Raw genomic sequence first — 25,575 nt, 5'->3', positions numbered from 1 at the left:
ACACGAGAGGCGGCTAAGCAAAGGCGCGCCCAGGACGGGGGCACGACCCGCAGCCAGCAACGTGGCCCCGACCACGTGACGCGGCCCGCGCAAGGCGCAGCTGACCGACACAGGAAACGGCTCGCATTGCCTCTAGGGAGCCCCACCTTTTAGAATCCTCCAGAAATAAGTCATGGTGGATTTGCCCAGCAAAGGCCTGTGGAGAAGCACAGGGAGAGACTGACTCGCGGCTGCCCAGGACACAGCCCCAACCCAGGCAGGCCTGGGGGAGCCCGCACCTCGGCGCGCAGTCCCGGGAAGGCGAGCACAGAGCTGTCCAGCGTGGACGAGTCCAGGCGGCTGTCCACGTCGAGCACTGGCTGCCCCGCGGGGGTGGGGCCCGGGCCCCCGGCCACCTGCGGGAGAGGCGGGCGGTCACCGGGAGGGGCGGGCCCCCTCCTGGCAGTCAGGGTCCAGGGTTCTGTCCTAGAGAATGTTTGAGAATGCTGCACGTGGCCGACATCTGGGGACTGCCACCATGCGCCACTCCGGAGCACGGGGACGGGGCTGCTGGAATGAAGCAGCTGAGGTTTTCATCGTATCTGGTTCCCGGGCACATGGAAGGTCCCAGGCCAGGGACTGAATCTGAGCTGCAGCTGTGACCGATGCCACAGCTGAAGCAACACCAGATCCTTCACCTGTGGTGCCACAGCAGGAACACTCTTGATTGCATCTAATTTTCATCAACTTAAACGGTCACCTCCGGCTAAGGATGACTGTACTGAGGTCCTGGGGGAAGTGCCACTTGGTCGTGGCACTGACCCTTTCCTATGAGATGGTGGATACAATCTACTGCTATTTGTTGGGGACTCCTGCCTATGAGGCATTAAGGGACAGCGGCCTGCAGCTCCCTTTTCTTGTAATGTCTTGGTCCAGCTGTGGCCTCGTGGGATGAGTTAGGACTGCTCCCTCCTGGAGTTTTTTTAGTTTGCAAAAGTTCGTATTGCTTCTTCCCTGATGGCGTGGTACAATCAGCAGCGGGACCACTGGGCTTTTCTTTGTGGGAGTCTTTAAGTTACTGTCTTAACCTCTTTATTTGCTATAGATCTGTTCAGATTTTCTTTTGGTCTTTTTAGGGCCACCACCCTTTTTAGGACGGCATATGGAGGTTCCCAGGCTAGGAGTTCAATCGGAGCTACAACTGCCGGCCTATACCACACCATAGCAATGCCAGATCTGGGCCATGTCTCGACCTACACCACAGCTCATGGCAACACCAGATCCTTAACCCACTGAGCGAGGCCAGGGGTTGAACCCACATCCTCATGGATACTAGCTGGGTTCATTAGCCACTGAGCCACGAGGGGAGCTCCAGATTTTCTGTCTTCCTGAGCCAGATCTTGCAGTTGGTCTTGCAGGAACCTGCCTGTCTCTCCTAAGCTACCTAACAAACACAAGAGCATTGGCAGTTCCTGGGTGCCCTGGCCAGCCCTGGTTGAGTCTGTGATGCTCCCCCGCCCCCTTCACTCCTGTCTCTCTGCGTCTGTCTACCTGGTTCAGTCTACCTAGAGGCTGGTCAGTGTGGCCGACCCCTCTGGCTGCCAGCATAGCCTGCATGAGAAGCAGCAGTGCCCACGGTCCACGAACCCCACCCACCTTGCTCCGGGACATCCGGAAGAGGAACAGGATGGCCAGATAGACAGGGTAGACAGCCACGCTGGACACCAGGCCCACGGCAATGGTGTCGACGCTCAGCGGGATCAGACCGGACACGGGCCCCATGCTGTGGTGAGCCAGGAAGGATCAGGCTGGGCTGGGGCAGGGGCCGGAGGGGTGGGCAGAGGGAGGGCGTGCTGACCCCCACTGGCACCTACCCGTAGGCAGCATCTCCCACGACCCCGTACCACACGGCATTGGCACCCAGGAAGAGGCAGAGGAGGAGGGCACAGCAGGTGGCCCGCTGGACGCGAGTGAAGCGGCTCCGAGGCGGCCGGTCCCACATGGAGAGCCAGACGTGCTTGTCAAAGAATCCGCGCTGCAGCTCGGCCACCAGGAGGCGCCGGAACCGCCGCAGGGCCGCGTCACCTGGGGGGCACGGAGGGCTTCAGGAGGCCCGAGGGCAAAGTGGCCCCCAGCTGCCCGCCTGGGCGGGGCCTTACTTGCCGCCAGCACCTCCTTCTCCACCAGGCCCCCGTTGGCCTCCGTCTCCACCGACAACCAGTCGTTGACCAGGAAGAAGGTGCTGTGGGCGCTTTGCAGGTCCCTGACGATGACGTGCTGCAGGAACCAGGCGGGGCTGAGCCCTGCGGAGGGGCGGGGCGTCAAGCCTGGTGGGGCGGAGCTGAGCCCTGCGGGGGGCGGGGCGCCAGGGACTTGGGGAAGCGTTGATGTCCACAGACCTTTGTTGTCATGCCACACGCGGATCTTCCACACGCTGCCCAGGCTGTGCGGAGTGGCGATCTGGAAGATGTCCAGGCTGTTGCGGTGGAAGGCACCGTCCCCGTCCAGGTGTCTGTGGCCACTCCGGCTGTCTGCCCCGTACAGCATGATGCCCACGTGTGCCGTGGTCCCTGGAGGGTCAGGGATGGGGAGGCAGGTCCTTGGGTTTGCTGCCCACCAAGCTCGTGACCCGGGCTGAGCCTGGCCTGTGGACTCCCCTTCAGCAGGCAAGGGCAGCCCTGGCCTTGTGGCTCCAAAGCAAGCAGGCCTCGGTTGCCTCAAATTGGACACCCCCCCACCCCCCAGGACTCGGTTCAAACATCTGTTGAGACAGCTGTGATGCGTTAACTGCAAGCAACCGCATGAAACACACATGGCTGCTGGCCTTTTGATCCACCATGCAAACGAGATGCTCATCCTGAATCCTGACCGGGGACCAATGACGCCACCTCTGCCAAAGCCTGTGGGTGACGGTCACTGCGCACCATCAGCCTCAAGCCTGGTGCGGCACCGCGTCCTTGTCTCTGGTGATAAACCTACACGACGCCTCACAAGAGGGGGTCGTCAAGAGATGGGCTTGGGTGACAAAGATGAGAGCACAGCAGCAGAATGAAAAAAGTGATAATGCTGAAGCGAGCCTCGAACCAAAGGCAAAGAGACACCTGCAGAGATGGCCCCCGTGGGGTCGGCTGCCCCGGGGCCCTGGAGAGGTGACGGCAAGTCAGCAGAGTAGGCGCAGCGGGGGTGACAAAAGCGGGGAGGATGTTGCCGAACTGACACTGGCATCGATTTAACATGCCTTTCATGCGAAAGGCCACCCCCTGGCATCCCCCCGGGAGAGCGGGACTGGCCTGAGTGCTAAGATGTTGGCAGGAAAGGGACCCGGGGCCGAGGCGCAGAGACACAGGCTCGGAACAGCAGGACGCGGAGGCGGCAAGCACGCTCGCCCTCCAGTGAGCCTCCCAGCTTCTGACGGCGGACAGTTTACGTGAGGAGGTACTAACGCCCCCTCAACGCTCGCAGCCAATGGGCAACGTGCTCTCGATGTCTCGGAGACAAGGGCAGGTGTCACGACTTGCTACCACTTAGTAATGGCTGCCTGCACCCACGGTCAAGCTCGCTCCGCCTGAGGCACATACCAGCACGCCCTGCCCACCGGGCGCAGCACGGCTGCCCCCGCCTACCGTGAGCCGGCCTGAGCCAGGAAGGGGCAGATCCAGAAGGACTACGGCGTGTCGCCAGGGCCCTGGGCGGATGAACGAGCTGGGGCTTCGCAGAGCCTGGGACAGCCGGCCCCTGCCTGACACCATCTGTCTACTCGGAGACCCCATGATGAAGGCCGCCTGGGGGCCCAGACAAGCTGCCCCCCTCACCTGAGCCCCGGCCCCAGCCGGTCTTGACCAGGATCTCATACTTAAAGCGGCCTCCCTTCCCGCAGAAAGGGATGACGCGGACCCGGCTGACGTCCAGCTGGTCCAGCTTACGCAGGATCACGGCCATGACCACGTAGGTCACCAGACACACGGTGCATGTCAGCAGGACGATGTAGTTCCCGCCTGAGGCTGGCTCCTGGGGGGACAGAGCCGTCAGGCCCAGGAGGCACAGCCCACCCCTCACGGGCTCCGGGCGGAGCGGGGGCGGCCTGGGCAGTCAGGGCGCGGCACGACTCACGGGGAAGATGAAGTGAACGTGGCTGGGGGGCACGAAGAGGCTGGCACCAAAGGCGGTGAGGTGGCGGGTGAGGCAGACAGCCTGGCTGGGCGAGGTCTCCTCCAGGGGCACAAGCCCCTCTGTCCGCCACGCCCTCTCCTCCTCACTGAAGTACTGACAGAGGGACGTGTACAGACCCACGGACACCTCCAAGGCTGACCAGCGGAAGTGGCTGGTCAGGTTCAGGTAGTAGCTCCCGCCCAGGTCTCTGGTCCTGGGAAAGGCGGGGGTGTCACGGCAGACCCGGCCCAACCTGCTCCCCAGCCCTCCCGCTGCCACTCCCACTCCCACAGGGCGCTTGGGGGCCTTGGCACACACAGATCCGGGCACAGCCCGCCTGCGCTCAGAGACCAGCCCCTTCACCCTGTGCTCCCAGGCCCAGGGCAGGACGCACTCACCCAGGGGCGATGAAGAAGGTGTAAGCCCGGTGGTCCTCGCCCTCCAGGGCCTCGCGGCTGATCCTCCTGCTGGCTGAGCAGTTGTGCTCATTGGGCCAAGGCGCCGAGTGCAGGTACACAGCCAGGTAGGGCTCAGGCTCCTCAGGCAGGTAGTAGTCTGCGGATGGCAGGGGCAGGGTCAGACACCTGCCCGGGCAGCTCACACACCCTGGGAACACCCCTGGGAACCGCCCAGCGCCCCCCCCTCCACTACTCTGCTGCACGGGCTGGGGCTGGAGGCAGGATCTGCTCCTACCTGCCCCTCTGCCCCCAGCAGGGCCCCTGGAACCCATGAAGCAGGAGGCAGACTTTAACAAAACCCACAAAGGGGGGGGGTGCCTGCAAGAAGTGCCTGTTCACTGCCCCCACAGGCCTGGCCGAGGGTGGGAGGGGGCCCCCGGTGGCCCACAGAAGGCCATGAGCGCCACACCCACCGTTCATCACGCTGTACATGAGCTGCAGGTGCAGCCCGGCCTCGGGGTTGCTGCTCTCGGGGGTGACCACAACGCTGACCGAAGCCCGAGGCTGGATGACGGCAGAGCCAGCAGGGATGCTGCGGACCTGGGCAGCCTGCTCTGGGTTGTTGGGCACCTTTACAGTGATGGCACGCTCCGAGGCCAGCTGCCCGATGGGGATCTGGGCGCCGGCCTGTGTCTGGAAGGCCATGGACGCCACCTTGGTGGAGACGGTGTAATTGCTGATGTAGCCGACGGGGAAGGGGTTGGAGTCAACCAGGAGGATGAGCTGCACCACGTCGCTGAGGTTGGACAGGGCCCCACTGAAGGCTGCAGGGATGGAGAAGTGGCAGCCGGGGCCTGAGGCATTGCCCTGGCACAGCAGGCTCAGTGGGTCCGAGCGCTTGCCCTGTGCCACGATCTCCTCGCCCGCCAGGGTCAGGGGCTCCTCGTTGAGCACACGGGAGCGCGTGAGGATGCCCATGAGGGCCGATGAGAGGTGGTAGGCCCTGGACGCCACCATCAGCGCTGGTGGCTCGGCCCCGAGCTCTGAGGGCTGCGGGCCCTGCACATCTGAGCTGGCCAGGTGGATGAGGTCACCTGTGGATGGGGAGAGGTTGGGAAGAGAGGCGGAGGTCGGGAGGTGGAGAGAGAGGCGGGGAGAGGGGGAGAGGGGAGGGGAAGGGGGGAAGCAGGCGAGGGAGAGGAGAGAAGGGAAAACGGGAGGGGGAGGGAGAGGAGAGAAAAGAGAGGGAGGGGGAGGGAGAGAGGGAGAGAAAGCAGGGGGGAGGGGAAGAGAGGTGGGGAGGGGAGAGGGGAGGGGAGAAGGGGGGAGGAAGAAAAGAGGGAGAGAGAGAGAAGGGGGAGAAGGGGGAGGGGGAAGAGAGGAAGGAGAGAGGGGGAGGGGGACAGGGAGAGGGACCAGGAGCCCCAGGGTCCACACCTGTGATGTTGAGGATGCTGTCCGCAATGGCGGTGGGCGTCCCGGTGCCCGCAGCAGTCTCTGCCTGCAGGATTCGCATCATCCCCTCCAGCTTGTGCAGCGTCTCCTTCAGGCATGAGTGGCACACGAGCTCCCTGCTGGACACCTGCAGAGAGCCCGGCACCGCATCCAGCCCCACTCCGGCCCGCTGACCAGGGCCAGGCAGGGCGCCGCTCAGGGGCAGGTCTCCCTGCCTCCGCCCCTCAGCCCGGCTCGGCTCCACCACGCTTGCCGTGGTGCCGGGGCAGTGGCCATGACAGTGGCCTCCCGGCCTCGACTCGGCCTTTCCGAACCACCCCTCACGCTGCAGGAGGAGAGACCACCCCGAACCCGGCTCCGCCCACATGCCTCTGCTGGGGGCCCTCCCGCCAGGCCCAGACGGGAAAGGGCAAGGAGGTGACTTGCCCCCACTGGCCACCCCCCGCCACGCCCAGAGCCCCGGGAGCCACGTGGCAGACAGGGCAACCCCCTCCAGAAGCCTCTCCACTCCTCTCTCCTACGGAAACCTTGGCAGCAACCCCTGGGCACGGTGTCCCCATGAAGACCGAGCCGAGCCCGACAGGGTTCCTGAGCCCCAGGCGAGGGTGGTGGGAGCCTCCGAGGGCTGGAAGGGTGGGGAACAGGGTTAGCACAGCGCAGAACGCGCAAGCGTGTGTGTCTGTGTGTCCATCTGTGTGTGTGTGTCAGGAGGGCATGCAGAGAGCGCTCACCAGCCTTCGCCATGCCTGGGCTGAGCTCAGGGCCCCCGTAGGGCGGCCCTAGGGCGCAGTTCACAGGGCAGCTGGGGCCGGGCGCATGGCCAGGCAGCCGTGGCTGGGAAGGGAGCTCTTAGGTGCTAGGCGGGGAGGCCCAGGGCCCTCCTACCGTGCACTGGGCCAGCGCGGCTGCGACCTGCTGGATGTCGTCCACCGTGTGGACCCGCAGGGAGACCAGGGTCTCCGTGATGTTCTTGCGGATCTGGGCCCGCAGCTGCCACCGGGGTTCTGGCTCCACGGCCACGGCCAGGGCCTGCTCGTGCTGCGGGCACAGGTGAGCCGTGAGAAGGAGAGGCGGCTCCGCCCGCAGGGCAGCGCTAGTGCACAGCCCTGGCAGCACCTCGAGGCCCATCTCACCGCCAGGATGCCCCGCAGGGGCGGTGGTGGAGCGGGGGAGGGCCGCAAGAGGACAGCAGAGCGCCTTCTGGGCCCGCCCGGCACCGGGCCGGGCGAGCAAGGGGCTCCCAGGGCACCGACCTCGTTGAGGACGGTGATGAGGGCCAGCGAGTACTCGATGACGTGCTGGGGGTCGGCCTGCCGCAGCAGCCCGGGCAGCATGGTCTCCGTGAGGCCATACAGCCAGGCCGTGAGGTCCGGGGGGCGGCCAGGAGGGTCTCCGGGAGGCTCCGGCAGGGTGATGGCCAGAGACCTGCGGGCCGAGGTGGTGGGTGAACAGGTGGGGATCCCCTCCCCACCCCAACCGGGCACTGCTCGCACAGGCCCAGGCTTACCTGTTGAGGGCGACCACGGCGGCGCCCAGCTGGTCCTGCACAACCACCGCCAGGCCCACCGTGAAGTGAGGCGCAAAGCCGGGTGGCAGCACGGCCCCATAGGTGGAGAGGCTGCCCTTGTAGACGCAGAACTCCTCGCAGTGGCCCCGGCGACAGCGCCGCAGCAGCAGGGCGTAGAGCAGAGGGGCGCCCGCATCCTCAGCATCCTGCCAGCCTGGGGGCCCCCACAGTGTCAGCAGGGTCCCCGCGTGCCCCCCGCAACGGGGCCCCAGGGCCATACTCACCCCCACACTCGAAGTGCACCTTGGTCGTGAGTGCACGCACGGCTTCCAGAGGGAAGAGGCGGCAGGAGCCCCCCAGCGGGGGCCGGTTGGGGGACAGGCGGATGGAGGCACAGCCCTGCTCCTCCCCCGCACGGCCCAGCACCGTGAGCGTGAAGATGTAGCCCTCGCCATCCCGCAACACGCCGCGCCGCACCACCAGCCGCATGCCCGCGTTCCCCGTGGATGTGGTCGTCTCGTCCAGCACCAGGGTCTCGTTGCTGAAGGTGCGCGCGGCCCAGCGCTGAAGGGCACAGAGACCGTGGTGCTCGGGGCAGGTTCCCCTACCGCTGCACTGCACGCCCCCCAACCCCCACCCCCGCCAAGGCCCACCCTGCTCACCCCTCTTGTAGAGCCCCCGCTGCAGCTGTCACAGCGGCCCTCCAGGTACACGTAGGAGCTGCGGCTCACTGCGTACACCGCCTGCGCCTTGCAGGACACGCACTCCAAGGATACGATGGGCACCCGGCCCCGCCGGATCAGCACCTGGGGAGTGGGCGGGACTTCAGGAGCCACACGCACCCTGTCAGGAGCCCCCAGGTAGGGGCTCTGCTGCTGAGGCCCAGGCCCTCAAGTGTGCTGGGCGGTGGGTAGGGAGTGGGACCCAAAGAAGAGCAGGGCCTCGGCCCCCTGCACCTGCTGCTCCTGGGCCCAGCCAGCCGGAAGCCCAGGCTTCCCAGGGATCGAGCTCCCAGCCTCCACCCAGTATGTTCCTGCGGTTTGTGTCTCCCAGGCTTGGAGGAGGGAGCAGAGTCCATGACGGGCTAGTTTCTGCAGCAGCCCAGGCCGGACCTGGGCCTGGTACCCAGCAGGCACCGAGAGGGGCCGTGAGCGGACAGACAAGTGAAGGCGCCAAGGCACGTGTGTTCACAGGACGAGGCCGGCTGGGCCCTCGGCTGTCGGTGGGGTGGGGCTGCACTGGCCCCAGATGGCCCCTCTGGGCAGGACCCCTCCCTGGGCAGCCCAGCTGTGAGCGGCCTGGTACCGGGATGGACACTCCACCCGAGGCGCCAGAGGGCCTGGTCCACCTCTCCCTTCCCAGCAGCAGGCGTGGTGCCACTGAGGGAAGTGTATGCAGTCCCGACCCGCCTGGCCAGTCTCGGGAGCGCGTGTGTGCGTGTGCACCCACACAGGCGTGAGAACAGCATCCCCGCTGCCCCGTTCAGAAGGGGACACTGCTCCAAGGATGAGCCGCGTCTCCTGGCCGCGGGCCTTTGGTGCTGTGAGACTGGTGTACTGCTCACCCCTGTGAGGGTCCAGGCTGTGCCTGAGGCTCGGGTGCAGCTGCAGCCCTCTTGGGAGGATGCAATGCCCAAGGCACGCCGCCTAAAAGCGGACTTCTATCAAAGGTGGTAACTAAGAACCCAGAGCCGCCAGAAGCACCAGAACACAGAGAACCTTAACAAGGGGTGCTCGGTGCTATGTGCAGGCAGCACCCCCACCTAGGACCTGTGGCACTGCCTGGGCGGTACCCACCGTCTGGCTGGTGGCTTCCTCACGCCGGCCGGCCTTCCACACGGTCAGGTTGAAGGTGTACTCCACGCCAGCCCGCAGGCGCTCCCGAGGGATGGTGACCACGCTGCTCCCACGGGGCCCAAAGTTGAGCACACAGCCGCCAGCCTCACCCTGCAGCCAGTGATCAGGTAAGGGGTGAGACCCCGCGCCCTGCCTCCAAGGAGAGCCCAGCCCAGGGGCTGACGGGGGGCCCCCTCCCCTGGCTGAGATCAGAGCCACCAGGCAGACCCCAGCCCCCACTGGCTCACTCACGGCCACGATGAAGCGAACCCAGGAGGATGGCCGCCCGCCCCGCCATGCAGCTGACCTGGGTCGAGGCCACGCAGGCCCAATGGAAGTTGAGCGGCGTCTGGTCGCCGTCCTCCAGGTTGGGGTCGTAGGACTTGCTCCCGTCCAGCACCAGGTCCTGCGTGTCGGACCACACACGGTAGGAGCCGCCCTCGACGATGGGCACCAGGCGCTCAGGGGCCACTGTCACGTTGGCCTGGACGCTCTGGGCCAGCGGTGTGTCGCCAAATGACACCACGAACACAAAGCAGTAGTGGCCCACGGGCAGCGCCAGCCGGGGCACCACCAGCTGGGGCCGGCTCACATCCACGCCGGGCAGGGTCAGCCGAGCCGGGCGGCTGGGGCGCTGGCAGCTGGCGGTGCGGTACACCTCCCAGCGGTACTCGGTCTGGTAGGAGACGCAGTTGCGCAGGTCGACGTGGGCCTCCAGGTAGTTGCGCTGGGAGCGCCGCATGAGCACCTGCGGGGGCAGGGCCACATCCACCTCCGGCTCCCTGCAGGCCAGCACATGGACGGTGACCGTGGCCTGCGCCACGAAGAAGCTCACCAGGTTGGAGGCATTCACCTCCACGCGGTAGTCCCCGGGCTGCAGGTAGGAGTGGGCAGCCCAGGGCACGTCTGTGTCCTCCACCAGGGCTCCGTCCCCGAAGTCCCAGCGGTAGGCCACGCGCCGGGGGCTGGGGCTCGTGACCGCCTCGAAACGGGCCGAGCGGTTGGTGAAGCAGCGGTCACCGCGCAACGCCACGTGCTGGATCACGTCCTGAACCTCAACCACGAGCGTGCGGTTCATGCCGCCCAGCTCGTTGAAGGCGCGCACGTGGATCTCCAGCAGCCCCGCGGCCACGGGCGTGTAGGTGACGTCGCGGCCTGACAGGATGACCAGCGAGTCCCCCTGGACCTTCTGCAAGGAGAAGTACCAGGCGTAGGCGACACGGGAGCCCCGCTGTACCCGGGCCGTGAAGTTCCTCTCGGCGCCCGTGGCGAAGGCCGGCTCGCAGCAGTCGGGGACCTGGAGCCCACCCACGGCCTCCAGCACCGAGACGCGCACCTGCGCCTGCGCCCGGCTCACGTGGTTCTCGGCCTGGACGCTCACCGTGTAGTCCCCAACCTGGGGGAAGCTGCGGGAGAAGTGGGGCCCGGGGAGCGCCTCCGGGCCAGCCCCGCTGACCTGCAGGTGTAAGCTGACCACCGAGCCGGTGGCCAGCAGGATCTGAAAGTGGACCAGCTGCCCAGGCTCCACCACCTTCCTGCTGCTCCACAGCACCAGGCCCACGACGGGCTCCTCCGCTGTGAGATTGTGTGTGGCGACAACCCAACTGACTGCGTTGGAGGCGTTGAGCTGAATGGAGAAGGTGCCGGCATCGGGGAAGACCACGGCAACGTGCTGGCCGTGCCTGCTGCCACCCGGCACGGTCCAGCACCAGCTCACCTCGGTGCCCGAGGCCAGATGCCCCCAGAGAGGGACGCTGGAGCCAGTCGCCACGAAGCTGCGGTCCAGTTCACCGACCCGGATGCTGAGACCGCTCACGGGCACCTGCACAGCCACTTCAACGGTGGCATTGGCCGAGCCCAGCTGGTTCTTGGCCGTGACCGTGACCAGGTGCAGGCCAGGGGTGGAAAAGGTATAGGTGGTGGAGGGCTCCAGGGTCTCCCAGCTCAGCCCTTCTTCTGGGGACCAGGAGTAAGTGATGCTACTGCCGCCGGCCAGCTCGGCACGGAGCGCGACGCTTGTGTGGACAGCGGCTGGGTTTGGGGAGGCGGCCGCGGCCAGCCACCCCACAGGCTCCAAAAATTCCACGGTGCGGTTGGCCGAGGTGCTGCCCAGCATGTTGGTGGCCCGCAGCTGGACGAGATAGGTGCCCGCCTCGAGCACAGTGAGCGAGAAGGTTTTGCCGCTGCCGGCCAGGGCCGTCCCGCCGTCCCGCTGAGCTGTCCAGCTGTAGGAGATGTTGGTACCGTCCCTGACCATGGCCTGCAGCTGCAGCGTGTGGTTGGTGGGGAAGCAGCAGCTGCCGCCACCGCCCACCACCTGCAGTCCCTCTATGTGCTGCAAGACGTAGACGAAGATGCTGTCCTGGGCAGCGCCCACCTCGTTCTCGGCCGTCACGATGATGTTGAAGGTGCCCACGGAGCGGAAGGTGTAGGAGATGGTGGGGCCCCCAGGGATGGGTGTGCAGCGGTCGCAGAGGACCCAGGAGTAGTGCACGTCGCTGCCCGCCTCCAGCCAGGTGCCGAAGCTCACGCTGCCGTTCAGCGGCACCACCGTGCGGCTGGCGTTGACGCTGAGGCCCCGCACGCGTCGCTGCACCGTGACGTTCAGCCGGGCCTCCCCCCGGCTCACGTCGTTCCAGCCGGCCACCCGGACTGCAAAGGAGCCTGTGCTGTCATAGGCGTGGGTGACGGCGGGACCCTCGAGGCGCCCGCCATCCCCCAGCTCCCACAGGTAGGCGGCAGGGTGCCCGCGGCCCACCACCGAGAAGAGGTAGGGCTGCCCCAGCTCCAGCACGTGGGAGCCGTTGACCTCGATGCCTGTGAGGTCCACGGGCTCCTGCACCTCCACGAGCGCCGAGTCATTGGCGGACGAGATATTGTTGGACACGGCAACGGTCACCAGGTGGGGACCCGGGGCCCGGTAGGTAAAGGTGGCCTCGGGGCCCCCGACGCAGGCGGTAATGTCCTCAGTGCCAAAGTCCCAGGCGTAGTGGTAGGGGAAGAGGGGCCAGGCATGGGCCACCAGCCGGGCCTCGTCCCCGAGCCGCACGAACTGCCGCTCGGGCCACAGGGTGACATTGCCCACCTCGGGCTCCACACAGACGCTGCGGAAGTAGTGCGCCTTATTCACGCGGCTTGACAGGACCAGCGCCAGGGGGAATGTGCCGCTGCGCGTGAAGTTGTGCGTCACGGTCGGGTCCCCCCGGACGGTCGTGTTGGACGAGCCGTCCCCGAAGGTCCAGTCGAAGGTGTAGTGGGCAGGGTCGCCGGTGACGTGGGCTGTGAGCCGGGCGTGGGGCTGGGGGGGGATGCAGGCTGTGGGGTCGATCCACAGCACCTCCAGGACAAAGACCTGCACAGGCAGGCTCTGGGCCAGGTGGCCAGCGGGGCTGGACGCGCCCACGGTCACCGTGCAGTTCTGTGCCCGCAGGTACACGTGCTCCACCATGGCCTCAGGGCCTGAGAGCACTGTGCCGTCCCCCATGTCGAAGGTCCACGTGACGTTGTCACCCCCATCCAGGATGGCACGGACCACCACAGGCGCACCCTGCTCCACGGCCGGGCTCAGGCTCACGGTCAGGCCACGGAGCTCCTCGAAGACCCGGACGCTGACCCCTGCCACCACGCTGCTGACAGTGTTGTTGACCTGCAGGAGGATTGGGTACACGCCCCTCGAGGCGAATGTATGGTTGACCTCCGGCTGGGGCTGTGTCACAGCTGGGGAACCGTCCCCAAAGTCCCATGTGTACAGGACGCCCCCGGGCAAGGGCAGTGGGTGTGGGAAGAAGGTGACAGGCCAACCAGCCACCAAGACTCGGCTACCCATGGCCACGGCCACAATAGGCAGGGCGGCACGCACGCTCACGGGCACCTGCTGCGTCAGATTCTCGAAGGCGTTGGACACGAGCAGGGTCAGGTTGTATTCACCTAGTGGACAGTCACGGAACGGGGACGGAATCAGGGCCGCTGCAGCCACCTGCTCGGCAAAACCCTGTCTGACCTGGTGCTGGGGGCGTGGGCACCTGGGGGAGGAGGGCAAAGCAGGGTCCCAGCCCAAGAGTGAAGGGGGCAGGCCCCTGGACCCCGCCCTGAGCCGGTCACAGGGGGCGAGATGATGGGCTGAGGTGGGAAGGAGATGGAGAGTAGGGGTCTCCAGGGCTGCGTGAGCTTGGGGTAACAGGGCAGCACAGACACAGGCTGAGGTGACAGGGGCGCTGTCTAATCTGCATTTCTGTGGGCAAGGCTTCTGGAATTTTAAAAATGATGAAGAGGAACCTCCCCTTCTCCCCCAAAAAAGGCTCAAGGGAGGAGACAGGAGGGGAGAGAAGAGCACAGCTTCCGGCCGGCAGACTCGAATCGTGGGTCTCAGAGGCCCAGTCCACCCTTCAGCCCTGGAAGCCTCTTCCCCCTAGTGAGGGCCCCGGCCACCGGCCTGGACTGGATCAAGGGGCCGGGCTGGCCCAAGCTGGAGGCAGGCAGGCAGCAAGCCTGCCACTCACCTGGGTCGGTGTAGGTGTGTGTGACATTGTGCTCCACCAGCACCTGGGCCACCGTGGGGTCTGGGACCTGGAAGGACTCGTTGTATGGAGGCTTGAACTGGCCAATCACCTGCTCCCCATCGCCAAAGGTCCACCTGCCAGAGCAACAGGCAGGCAGTGAGCAGGCTGGGGGATGAGTGGGAAGAGCTGCCACTTTCCCTGTCCCTCCTTTCAGGATCCCACCGGCCCGGCTTCAATCCTGCAGCCCTTCCCCAGGTCCTGGCACACGCTGGCAGGCGGGGAGGAAGCTGGGGGCACCAGCCCCGCCCAGGCTCGGCCAGCTCCTGCTCCCCACCGGGCCCAGCACGCTTACAGAAAGACCACCTCCACGGCTGAGTCCACCAGCACCTCGGCTGCCAGAGCCAGCGTGGCATTGAGGGGCAGCACGGGTGGCACTGCTGACACCCGCAGGCCCCGCATCTTATGCATCCGCTCCACCGTGACATTGTAGTTGACAGTCACATTGCTCACGTGGTTGGAGGCCGTCAGCTGTGGAGACAGGAGGCAGTGAGCAGGCCACCAGCGGGCCAGAAGGCAACGTGGACACAGCCCCACCCCGCACTCACCCAGAGCCGCCACGGGGTCCTCGAGAGCAAAGCAGAACAGAAGGCACAGGGGAGCGGTGACCTCCCAACACCACCCCCAGCCCCCGCCCTGCCCCCGCCCCGCCCACCGAGAGCTTGAAGATGGCGGCGCTCTGGTAGATGACGTTGAAGACCACATTGTGGAAGGTCAGGGACTGCTTGTCGTCGATGGTCCAGCGGAAGACCACGTCCGAGCCGGCCTCCACCGCGGGGCTGTACCTCTGCAGGAAGGGCGCGGTGTCAGCTGGCCGCGCCCCAGTCCCCGCCCAGGGCCTTCTGAGGGCCAACTCTGCCGTCCACCCGCATGCACCCACCTGGACCCGCATGCGCCCGCCTGGACCCGCCATGCGCCCGCCTGGACCCGCATGCGCCCGCCTGGACCCGCTCCCACTGCGGCTCCCTGGGACAGGCCAGGCCACCGTGCGTTCGGGGGCTGGGGCACGGCTGGGGCGGCCACACAATATGGGGCCGAGCTTGGGTCTGGTTACGCCTCGGCCTCTCTGCACCTCCGTTTCCTCATCTGGGAAGGAGCCCTAGTACCAGTGACAAAAGCCAGCCCACCTCGGTCCGAGCAGCCCTACCCCAGGGCCCCTTAGCTGGTCAGCACAGCGCCATCTACCCATGTCACCTGGTAGAACAAGGGTGACCAGGGAAAGCCAGGCAGGGGACACAGCTGCCCCAATGGGCCCTGTGCCAAGCTGCAGAGCCAGTGGCTGCCTTGTGCAGGGTGGGTATCCCCAGGACGGGAAGAGCCCCTCCCAGAGTGGCCCCTGCAGTGATGCCTCCAAAACTGCTCACTTGAGCCAGGTAGGAACAATGCAGCGGCCCTGAACACACCCAGGATCAGTGACATCAGAAGTGGGTGAAGAACCCAACACTGGATCCAGGAAATGAGAGGGCAGAAGGGAGTTTGCCAAGCAGCTGTGCTTTAGAGATGACTTTCCAGGAGTTGAGGAATTAACCAACAGTCCGAGGAGCCACCTGACAGGACGTGCCCAGAGACGGACCCCGAGCCCATGGTCCTGGCAGCCAGGCGCTTGCTCGCTGGGGAGGGGCCGCCTCTGCACAGCACCTGGTCCCACACTCACCACCAGGACGCCCTGCAGCACACGGGCCTCAGGGCTGGGCGTGGCACGGAGGCCGCGGATGGGCTCCTCGGCCTTCACCTGCAGGCTGAGGTTGGCCCGGCCGGCACCATTCTCCACCACGACGTCCACCTCGTGCTCGCCCTCGTTGAGCCTGGGCAGCACCAGCACCGAGAACAGGGTGGCATTAACCTCGCAGTCGCAGCCAGGCACCAGGGCAGCCACCATGATGGGGCAGGTGGCCTCGAAGGGGGCGCTGACGTTGCCCCCAGGCCAGCGCGCCATGGCCGTGGCGTTGGCGCCGGAGTCCACCTGGAGCACCAGGGCCGAGCCGTTGGTGGGCACGTAGAGGCGGCCGTCGTGGGGGGGGGGGTAGATGACCCGAAGGCCGGCCACCGGGGACAGCACGTTGAAGCTGCAGGACAGGTTGTGCCGGGACACACCGTTGCCCACCATGGCCCTGACCTCATAGCGCCCCGGCTGCTGCAGCCCTGGGTTGGGGCTCAGGCCCAGCAGAGGGGTGAACTGCTCGGTGGCAGCAAGCAGCCGCAGGGCACAGGTCAGGCCGGCTGGGGCTGCCTCCAGCTGGGCGGGCAGGCGGGCCAGCCAGGCTGAGGCATTGGTGGAGAAGTATGGGGCCTGGGTGCCAGGGTGGCCAGGAGCTGGGGGGCAGCGCAGGAGGGCCCCCGGCCCAGCATCATGCTGCAAGCTGACAAGGTCTCCAGGAAGCAGGGGACTGTCCTGGCCGTGGAAGGTGACCTACAGGAGAGGGAGGGGGCTATTGGTCCTCACAGGGGGCCACCAGTGACCAGGGCCTGTAGGGCAGCACTGTGCCAGGACCCCCCTGGGGCAACCCCGAATCACCCCCACAGGGGTCTCAACTCTTCAGTCACCACATGCCACCAGGCTTCACGGGAGCCCCGAGACCCTTGAAAGGGGAGAGACAGAGCACACAGGGCAGAGACGATGCAGGCAGGGGCCGGGGTTCCCCAGACACAGGAGCGCCCTCTGAGGGACACTGTGGCCAACACTTCAAGGACAGGAAGGAGCCAGCCATGCCCAGAGAGGGGGCGTCTCCCTTGAAAGACAAGTGCAAGGAGTCCCCTGCTGGCAGAGTAGGTTAAGGATCAGGTGCTGTCACTGCAGCAGCTTGGGTCACCGCTGTGGCGTGCGTCCTATCCCTGGCCAGAAATGTCCGCCTACCATGAGTGCGGCCAAAAAACAAGCAAAGAGGCAAAGGACAAAGGCCCTGGGGTTGGGGGTTCTCATGCTGGAAGACGGTGGGAGGGTGGGGGCAGGAGGCTCGGGGTTGTGCGTGGAAGAATCTACATTTTGTTTGACGGGGAGACCGGCCCTCAGGCAGCTGAGGGGAAGGCAGAAGGGAGCCAAGCCCGGGCCACTCACCGAGTACTGAGCGGGGGGGCCCGCAGGCACAGAGAAAAGGAACTCCTTCCAGAGCGCAGAGGCCACCCCGGGGAGCCCCAGCCCTGCCGTGGATGTGTTGGCACAGGCCTGGAGGTGGCAGGGGGCGCCCAGCGGCAGGCAGACGTTGGCTCTGGGGCACGGGTGTCCTGCTGGTGTGCACGCAGGGGCCGGCTCAGTTCTGTTTTCTGAGGACCTGCTCTGGGGCTCACTGCTGTTCCGGAGAGCCCCTGCAAGGAAAGGAGGGGTACTGGGGCCCCAATCTGCTAACAGAACACAGGGACACCCTGCTATGACACGAGGTCTCAGCAGGCAGTGTCCCCAGCCCCTAGCCGACTCCTCTAACCCTCCTGACACCAGGCCGGCTGACTGAGCCTGCATGTCCCCAGCCCCCAAAGCCCCCCGCCCCATGCCTTCCTCAGGATGCCCAGCGGGAGCTGGAAACTCCTCTTCAAGCACCACAGACACAACAGGGCAGAGAGGCCATCGGAGCCCCCAACTCCCACTGCCAGGGCGGGGTCCCACCTGCTCCTCCCAGGGGCCGGTACACCTGCAGCCGCAGCTGGGCGGGCCGGCCGAGGGTCTGGGTCCCAAACTCGGCAGCGGTGAGGAAAGCTTCGCGGCTTGGGCTCAGGCCGGGGAACACCATCACCTGGCAGGGCGCGGGCGGCTCAGCTCCACAGACCCAGGCCAAGCCCGGCCCCACCCGACGCCCAAACACCCGCCAGAACAGAGGGGAGGGACCTGCCTGATGGGCCTTCAAGCAACACCCCGGCCTCCTTTCATGTCCCTGAGGAGGGACAGTCGGGTCACAACTGTCTGAACAGGAGCCCAGCTCCATTTCTAAGAAACCCCCGAGCACCGAGGTGGAGACTCAGGGGCACTGGGGGCGCCTTCGATGCCAGGCCAGGGGGCTTCGCTCTGTGCTGCAGTGGGTTTTCTAAACTGACTCTAGTGGACACAGGACATTAATAAGGAAAAGGCATCGTGCTTTTTTAAAGGGACCCGCAGCAGCCAGGCTGAGGCACAGAGTCCAGGCCGCGTCCTGGAGGGCCTCAGGGCCGACCTACCTCAACAGGCTCCTGGGGGGCCGAGAGGGCCTCCTGCTGTGCCAGGGGGCTCAGGGGCGCCTGCAGGTCCCCGCTGGGCGCTCCCACGAAGAAATTCTCTGCATCCCACACGGGGCCTGAGGTGCAAGTGTGCAGTAAGGTGCTGGCCCCAGGCCGGGCAGGAGTGCTGGGGGCCAGGACAGGGCCAGATTTGGGACGGAGCCACCTGGCCGCAGCCCCTGGCTCCCTCCTCCTGCCTCTTGCGGTGCAGGCTCAGCCCAGGACAGCGGACACCCAGCAACCACCTAGTGAACACTGCACAGCTAAGCAATGAGCCCGGGGTGGCCAGGGGACCCTGGGTGCTTCGGGAGGAGGGGGTGTCCTGGGCCAGGGCGGCAGGTGCTCCCTAGCCCCCAGGGGTCCCAGCGCACCTCCAGGCCTCAGCTCGCAGACGTAGCTGTGTGGCGCCGAGCACAGGTCTGTGTTGCACTGGCCGGCAGGGCCGAGCCGCACGCAGCGCTCAGCCGTGGCGGGGTGCGGCTCCCCGGGCAGCCAGTTCTGGCAGCTCTCCAGGCTGAAGGCCTCGTCCCGCGGGGCCGGGCCTATCTCTGCCCTCTCCACAGCCGAGAAGCCGATCCACACATCCAGGCTCCTGCAGGGGCACAGCAGGAAGGGCAGGTGCTCAGGTGCCCCCCAAAAGTCAGGTGCCCCTCCACCTGCCCTCTCTGGGGGCACCCTCCTCACTGCAGCCTGTCAGGTGGTTTCTGTCCAAATGGGGAAACTGAGGCTGAGAGGCGTGACCTGGCAAACAAGGCCCATGCCAGTGGGCCAGTCACCTGTCCCCAGGCCAGGGCCCAGCTCCTTGTGGGGATGCACCTCACAGAGGGCCAAGGGCCACGCACACCTAAACCCCAGGGAAGGCTCCAGGTGCATCATTTGGGGACCAAGACACCCATATACTGCCCCCCCCCAAAGGCTACTCCCCACAGCTCTGCAAGGACAGAATGGCCCTCCTGGGGGCAGGGCTTGTCGATACTAGGACAGAGACAGGCAGAGGGACAGGCAGAGGGAGGGGTGTGCGGTGCTGTGGTCAGAGCTGGGTGCTGCAGCTGAGCACAACCTGTAACCAAGTGACCTCGGGCAAGGGCCGTGACGGCTCTGGGCCTCAACGCCCCTTCGGGACACGGAGGACACACCAGGTGATGGGCAGTCCAATCAGCCCCTTCCCACAGGTGACCCGGGGAGAGGAGAGGTCCGGCCATGGCAGGCGCAGGCGGCTGAGCTGAGGACAAGTGAGGCCACCCACACTGACCACTCCGGAGCATGCGCCCCCCCCAGGCCTAAGCAAGGAGAGCCTCCCAGAGGCCTGGCAGCACCGCTGCCCAGCAGGGGGCACACGTGCGCAGCAGGAAGCTGCCCGGCCTCCAAGGGCGGCCAGGAGGGGCCCAGCATGGGACAGATGGGGGCAGGACACTCGGCCCACTGCCCAGCCACGTGCGTCAGGAGCACTGATAGGACGGCCACCCGCTGGGCGTGACATGGCTCGTCCCCAGAGTCAGACTGGCCTGCTGGACACGGCCCCTCCAGTCACCCTGATCTGCTCAGGCCCAGCCCCACCCCAGCATTCTGGGGACCCCCTGCCTCCCTGGGGATCAGCGGCATTTGGGCAGGTACCTGGTGACGCGGGAGACCAGGAAGTGCTGGACGGCGGGACTGTCTACCATGGCCAGCGCGGCCCCTGCCCAGGCCCGGCACTGCTCCTGCGCCTGCAGCCAGGCCGCCTTCTCTGCCACCAGGCGATAGCAGCGCCCGTTACCGGGAAAGATCTCAGTGTCCGAGGGGCAGAGCGGATGGACCACTGGGGGAGTCAGAGAGCAGGGAGACGGGGCGTCAACGTGTGCCTGACTGGACTGGGCTGCACCCCCACCCCCACCCCCACCCCTTGGCCGAGGCGGGCGGCCCCACCTCGTGCAGGCTCCTCGCCCAGGGCCATGATGCTGTAGGCGGCCTCAAGGCCAGAGCCGCCGCGGTTTCGGAGGCCAAGCTGCAGGGTCTCGCCGCTGTGCACCGAGGCCAGACACACGAGCTCCAGAGCTGCAGGAGCCGCCTGCACCTGCACCTCCGTGTGCAGCCGAGCAGAGCCGGCCCCCAGGGCCAGCACGGCTGTCACAAGATAGCGCCCGGGCAGCAGAAAGCGGTGAGTGGCCTCCGGGCCAGCCACAGCCACCTCGGGGGAGCCGTCGCCAAAGTCCCAGCGTGTGGAGCTCCCAGGCAGGGAGGCGATGACTCGGAAGGCTGCTGGCTGGCCAGAGGCCAGGGGTCCTCGGGGCCCCAGCAGGGCCGCCCCCGGGGAGGCAGGGAAGACGTTGTGGAGGAGGGTGGGCCCCCTGCAGGCGGCGGAAGGGGGCGGCCGTGTGCCGGAGCAGAAGCGCAGGCAGGCCGACGAAGCACCGGGGGGCCGGGCCGCCCCGCACAGGCACCCGTGCTGCTCTGAGAGGGCTGCGAGGTCCTGGCCAGCCGCAAAGCAGAAGGCGCTGCAGGCCTCAGGTGCCGGGGGGCCCTCGTGGGCAGCCGAGAAGGCCGCCAGCGCCACGGCACCCGAGCTGTCGTCGGGGACACAGGCAATGTACTCCTCACCTGCAAGACGCGGGCGGGCTGGTCCCAAGGGCGCCCGCCCCGCTGCCCCTCTGCCCCCGCCCAGCGCCTAGCGGCTGCAGGGCAATCCCCAGGCCCTGGGTCCAGAGGCCCTCCCTGAGCCCTCAGCCTGCTGCTTGGCCCCTGTAATTATCCCTCGCGTGCATCTGTCCCCAGAGCCCCCCTGCCCCGCTCCCCGGCCCGCCTCGCCTGCACTCACCGCAGCTGCCGTCCAGCAGGGGGACGCTGAGGAGGGGCTGGCCGGCCAGGGGGCCCGGCCCGGCGCACGTGGCCGCCTCGGGCCGCAGCAGCCGGACCCGCCGCTCCTCTGCCCAGCGCGGCAGCCAGGCCAGACCACAGTCACACTCCAGAGGGTTCCCGCTCAGGTTTCTACAGGGAGGCAGGGCGGGCTCAGCGGACAGTGGGCAGGTCTGGGCACTGCGGGCCCAGCCACCACCAACCAGCAGAAGAGCCAAACTTACATTTCACTTAAATTAAATAAGTTAGCAAATATTCCTTCTTCTAAGGCAGAGATCCTGTTGTTGCTTATGTCCCTGGAAGAAAGGGGGTTCGACCCGGTTGGACGGAGGCCTGGTAACCGCAGAGACGACAAGCGGCTGTCACCTGTTCACCCCGTGGAATGCCACAGCTGCCTGGAGGGGACACTTACAACTCTGTCAGCGCTGAGAGGTTCTCTAGGAGCCCGACGTCCAGCGCCCGGAGCAGGTTGTGGGAGACGTCTCTGGGGAGCAAAGCCGTTGCACGTGAGTGCTGGAGCCCAGGGCAGGACGCGGGCCCGCGGCGGAAGCTCCCCAGCTGCGGCCTCCCACTCTGAGCTCCCTATTCCATCCAGGGCCAGTGGTGAGAGATCTGATGGAGGCCAGGAGAGCCAGTCCCAGCGCCCCTGGCCCACCACGCCCCTGGCCCGGCAAGGTGGAAGCGCGCCCCGCTGGGCAGGCCTCAGCCCGCCCCATGGGTTCAGAACACACAAGGCAGCCCGGGGGGCCCTAGGGCCAGGGGCCCAGCTGCTGCCGGCAGGGGGCACAGGAGAATGTCCTGAGACACAGTGGGGGCACAGAGACCAGACAAACGGGGCGGGGCTCTGGCGGATGACCCCACAGCAGAGCAACCGTGACGGCCCGGGTTAAGCCTCTGGGGTTAGAGCCGGAGATGGGCAAGCCCAGGTGTTCAAAGTCAGGCGACCCAGCACAGTGCAGGCACACGGGCCCAGAGCCACAGGTTTTCCGAGGCTGAAAACGTGAGCAGAAATAAAACACCAAAACCCCCAGATCCAAGTGTGTAAAAACACGCCACGTCCACAAAAAACATCAGAAAATCAGAAAACCATCAGCTGGGAAAAGCACTAGGCAAGCAGATGATGGATTCAAGGCCTATTAACACCCTTCCCAAATACGCTGTCGACAAACCTAAGGAAAGCAAGCCACAGCGGGCTGTGGATCTGGCGTTGTCACTGCTGGGCTTTATCCCTGGCCTGGGAGCTTGCCCATGCCACAGGCGTTGCCTTAGTGCCAGCCACATGGTGGTGACAGAAACACCAACGCTCCGACGACCACAGAACCCCGGCCCCTCGAGAGTCTTTCTGAGGATGCATGCGGAACTTCCCAGGCCAGGGGTCAAACCGGAGCCACAGCAGCAACGAGGCAGGATCCTCAGCCCACTGTGCCACCAGGGAACTCTATCACCAACACTATCTAGCCAACAATTCCACCTCCCCTCCCAGCCTGGAGGTGGAGGCCACTCACCCACCCATCCTCCTCCTGGGACACAGACCCCTGGACCACCTGCCTCCGTGGACACTCTAGTCACCATCCCCGCCCCCAGAGAGGGACACCTGGACCACCTGACTCAGAGGACACTTCAGCTGCCACGCCCCTAGGTCTCCCTGGACACCCTCAGGTCTGTGCACACCCCACCCTTGGCTCTCAACTAACAAGATCTGGGCTTCCCATCCTTGGAGCCTCTGCCCTTCCAGGTGTCCCCACTTGTCCTCTGACGTCCCCAGAACTCTTGCCACCGTCCAGGCCCTTCCCACTGAAACCCACAAAGTCTTACAGAGGCCAAAGGGCCACCAATGCCTCCGCCAGGCCTATCTGTCTCCAAGTCCTGCCAGTTCAGCTCCCAAAACACTCAGACTCCCCCACCCTGCCCAGGCCACAGCCTGGTCCGGACCCCATCCCCAGGCATCCACCCCGCCCTCCCAAGCCCTCCTATCAAGCTCCCCCAGCAGCCTGGGGAGCTTCCTGAAGCCCAGCTCCATCAGTCCCCTTCTGGAATGGGTCCTGGTCTCTCCAGCTGCCCCTCATACAGCAAGAGCTTAATAAGAACTCGCTGGTATGAAGTAAGGCCCTTCTAGGAGCCGGGCCCTGAGTGCCAGCCCAGACCCCAGGACACACCCAGGAGCGGAGTGCCATACCCTGTCTGCACACAGTGCCCAGGACCAGCCCTGAAACCAGGCTCGGGAGAGGACCCCACCCAGTCCCTGACGGCCACTCACCCCTCCCTGGAGACCTGCGGGCCACATGGGGCCTCACGGCCACATATACCCAAACACTAGCTGTTTGCCCAGGGTGGGGGACTGGCTCTCCCCAGGGCCACTCATGAAATCCTGGCTCCCAACACAGCCAGCTGGCCTCCTGGGGGGGCTTCTGGAGAGGGGCTCCCCTCCCCCTGGAGCCCCCAACAAGGGGGTGAGGGGAGGGGACTACGGACAGTCAGCTAAGCCCTGGGGGCCTGGTCAGCTCCACACAGAGGGCAGTGGTCGGGAGACTCGGCAGGGAGTGGATGACGTGACGGGCTGGGCCGAGGCTGGTTCAGGCGGGGGCTGCCCCCATCACCAGGGCTCAGTCAGGACAGTACAGGCAGCAGCTGGGCCGGACCGGAGTCCTCCACGGAATCGGGGGCTTTCTCAGAGGCATAGTCACAAGGCTGGGTGACGGGGCAAGGTCCTTGCAGAACTGGGACCTGCAAGACGGGATGGGGTCCCAGGGGCCAGGACTGCAGCTGGAGTCCTGCGGGGCCCAGGTGGCAGCAGAGGCTCCAGCCCGGAGGACCTGCAGCCCCACCGCTGCCCCGACAGGTGGTCCAATGACACAGCAGGGAACACTCAGCTTGGCAAAGGCTCCATCCCTGCAACAAGCTCCGAACGGCAGGCAGAGTGCCCCACGGTACCGCCATGTGACCCTCTGGGCACCGCGCAACCACACCGCGGCACAGCCAGGCACGGGGCCGATCTGGTCGGCCGTGGCTCACACCCCCACAGCCACAGGAGCGGGAGGAACACAGGGGCAAAATTCAGTCCCTCCCTCCGCAATTCCTCAAACTCAGCCCAGGAAAGCACTGGGGGTGCACAGCAAGCCCCTCCCGAGAGCAGGAGGCCTCGATCTCCATACACTCACTGCTCTTCAAGTGGCAAAAACGGGGTATGGAGGCTCCCGTGCCGGAGGGGCCGGACAGGCTGCCCAAGGGCACCTGGAGCAGGGGCTTCAGAGGGAAGCAGCCGGCAGCGGGGTGGGGACGCGGGTGGCCAGGAGCCACACTGGCTGAGGCGGTTGGGCAGCGAGGCCTCCTCCAGTCCGCGAAGTGGCACTGTTCCCTGACAGTGGCCCCCAGGCCGGAGGTGCCCCAACAATCTCCCGAGCCCCTGGGTTTCCCATGGGGATATGGGCGTGTGCGCACGTGCAGGTTCCCCCCCCCCCACCCCCGCAAGGGCTCTGTGACAAGGAGCCTGCGTCCAGAGCACGCGTTCTAGGAACTCCAGGAGCAGAGAGGCCTCTGGAGGGCCAGGGGACATAGAGACGGGACCCTCCAGCAGGGTCACCCATGGCCGCCAGATTCCACCATCAGGTCAGGGCGCTCCCAGTGAGCCCGAGCACGGGCGGAGGGGCAGCCGCCTCCTCCAGGGCGCTGTGCAGACGGGGGTCAGGGCCAAGCAGGCTGTGTCAGGTGTGGCTACCGGGGTGTGCCTGTGCAGTGCACATCGGCTCAGGGCTCTCCGTCTGCTGCCCAGGAGGCTGCTGGACGCCCCTGCACAGCGCTCGGAGTCCAGCATTCTTCCCAGCTGGCAAAGGGGCCACAGACAGATCCCCGATTTCATCCTCAGTGATCCGTCCCATAAAGCCACCAGAAGGAGCCGACACCTGACGGGTCCCCAAAGCGGCCCGCAGGCACAGGGATGTGGGGGGGGCTCCCAAGCACAGCACCTGAAGAAGGCCCGCCCCTCCCTCTCCTGCTCCAGGGACACCACTAATGTGAGCAATGCTTGTAAAATGACCTGGGACAGTCACAGCCGTTTCAAAAAAGGAACACATGGTGTCTCCCGGCACAGGCACAGGCCCTCCACCCCTGCACACAAGCCCGTGTGCCCACAGCCGCTGCTAGGGCGCCCACACCACCCTTGGGAGAGGAGAGTTGGGCCAGAGTCTCCACCCCACGCCGAGCACGATGGCCTGAGTGGGGACAGCTGTGCCCTGGGAAACCTGAGTTAGACCCCAGCCGGGACTTCTCAGTGCGGGCGTGAGGCCGGCTGTGGAACAGGCGCCTGGGAGGCACTCAGATGATGCAGAGATGGGCCTGGGGGACAGTGGGACCAGGGCGAGCACAGGCAAGGGCACCCTCCAGGGGTGGCAGGGACAGCTTCCCCACCAGGGCCTCAGCACAGGAGGAAAGGAGGAAAATTCCAACACTGTTTTCCACGTCCCATTTTCTGGAAAATCCATCACAAGTGGCAGCTGCTAGGAGCCATCTGTGGTGCCTGAGAAACCAGGGCAGGAGGTGGGGGCCGGGTCGGCCTCCAGCCCAGCCACTCAGCAAGCGCCCACCCTGACGGGACGTTGTGGTCCCTGCGGCTCCAGGGCGGCCTCAGCCGGGTTAAGTCCTCCTGGCTCTGCCCGGCCCAGCCCACCCTGTGCTGGGTGCTGGCC

The 25,575-nt window shown here is 66.2% G+C and overlaps 1 protein-coding gene across 13 annotated transcripts in view; it reads right to left on the bottom strand.

Annotated features, from left to right (window-relative positions):
- PKD1 (polycystin 1, transient receptor potential channel interacting) overlaps nt 1-25,575 on the bottom strand; it is a 49,876-nt gene that overhangs the window by 12,931 nt on the left and 11,370 nt on the right. For 4 of the 13 annotated variants that reach the window (XR_014839410.1, XM_013987810.3, XM_085015624.1 and 1 more), the window contains exons 2-32: nt 21,306-21,377; nt 21,118-21,189; nt 20,856-21,025; nt 19,967-20,638; nt 19,676-19,859; nt 18,433-18,653; nt 18,023-18,138; nt 17,478-17,604; nt 16,935-17,218; nt 15,534-16,289; nt 14,535-14,666; nt 14,175-14,350; nt 13,823-13,956; nt 9,631-13,250; nt 9,285-9,434; nt 8,151-8,294; nt 7,773-8,052; nt 7,489-7,702; nt 7,235-7,406; nt 6,867-7,019; nt 5,964-6,108; nt 5,000-5,620; nt 4,527-4,683; nt 4,090-4,342; nt 3,792-3,987; nt 2,379-2,549; nt 2,139-2,282; nt 1,854-2,064; nt 1,636-1,762; nt 279-395; nt 147-196 (exon numbers count right to left, since the gene is read on the bottom strand). Coding sequence is in view for 9 of the 13 variants with exons in the window: in XM_013987810.3 (XP_013843264.1) it covers nt 147-196; nt 279-395; nt 1,636-1,762; nt 1,854-2,064; nt 2,139-2,282; nt 2,379-2,549; nt 3,792-3,987; nt 4,090-4,342; nt 4,527-4,683; nt 5,000-5,620; nt 5,964-6,108; nt 6,867-7,019; nt 7,235-7,406; nt 7,489-7,702; nt 7,773-8,052; nt 8,151-8,294; nt 9,285-9,434; nt 9,631-13,250; nt 13,823-13,956; nt 14,175-14,350; nt 14,535-14,666; nt 15,534-16,289; nt 16,935-17,218; nt 17,478-17,604; nt 18,023-18,138; nt 18,433-18,653; nt 19,676-19,859; nt 19,967-20,638; nt 20,856-21,025; nt 21,118-21,189; nt 21,306-21,377 (10,041 nt within the window). In the remaining 4 variants the exon portion in view is untranslated. 13 annotated transcript variants of the gene reach the window in all.

Source organism: Sus scrofa, chromosome 3 (assembly GCF_054392235.1).
Source record: "Sus scrofa isolate SSC_HxYL_T2T_F1_AM1 chromosome 3, Sscrofa_HxYL_maternal_Yorkshire_Landrace_v2.0, whole genome shotgun sequence".
Lineage (NCBI taxonomy): Eukaryota > Metazoa > Chordata > Mammalia > Artiodactyla > Suidae > Sus > Sus scrofa.
Note: the sequence above shows the minus strand (reverse complement) of the source record. Positions and strands in the feature narration are given on the sequence as shown.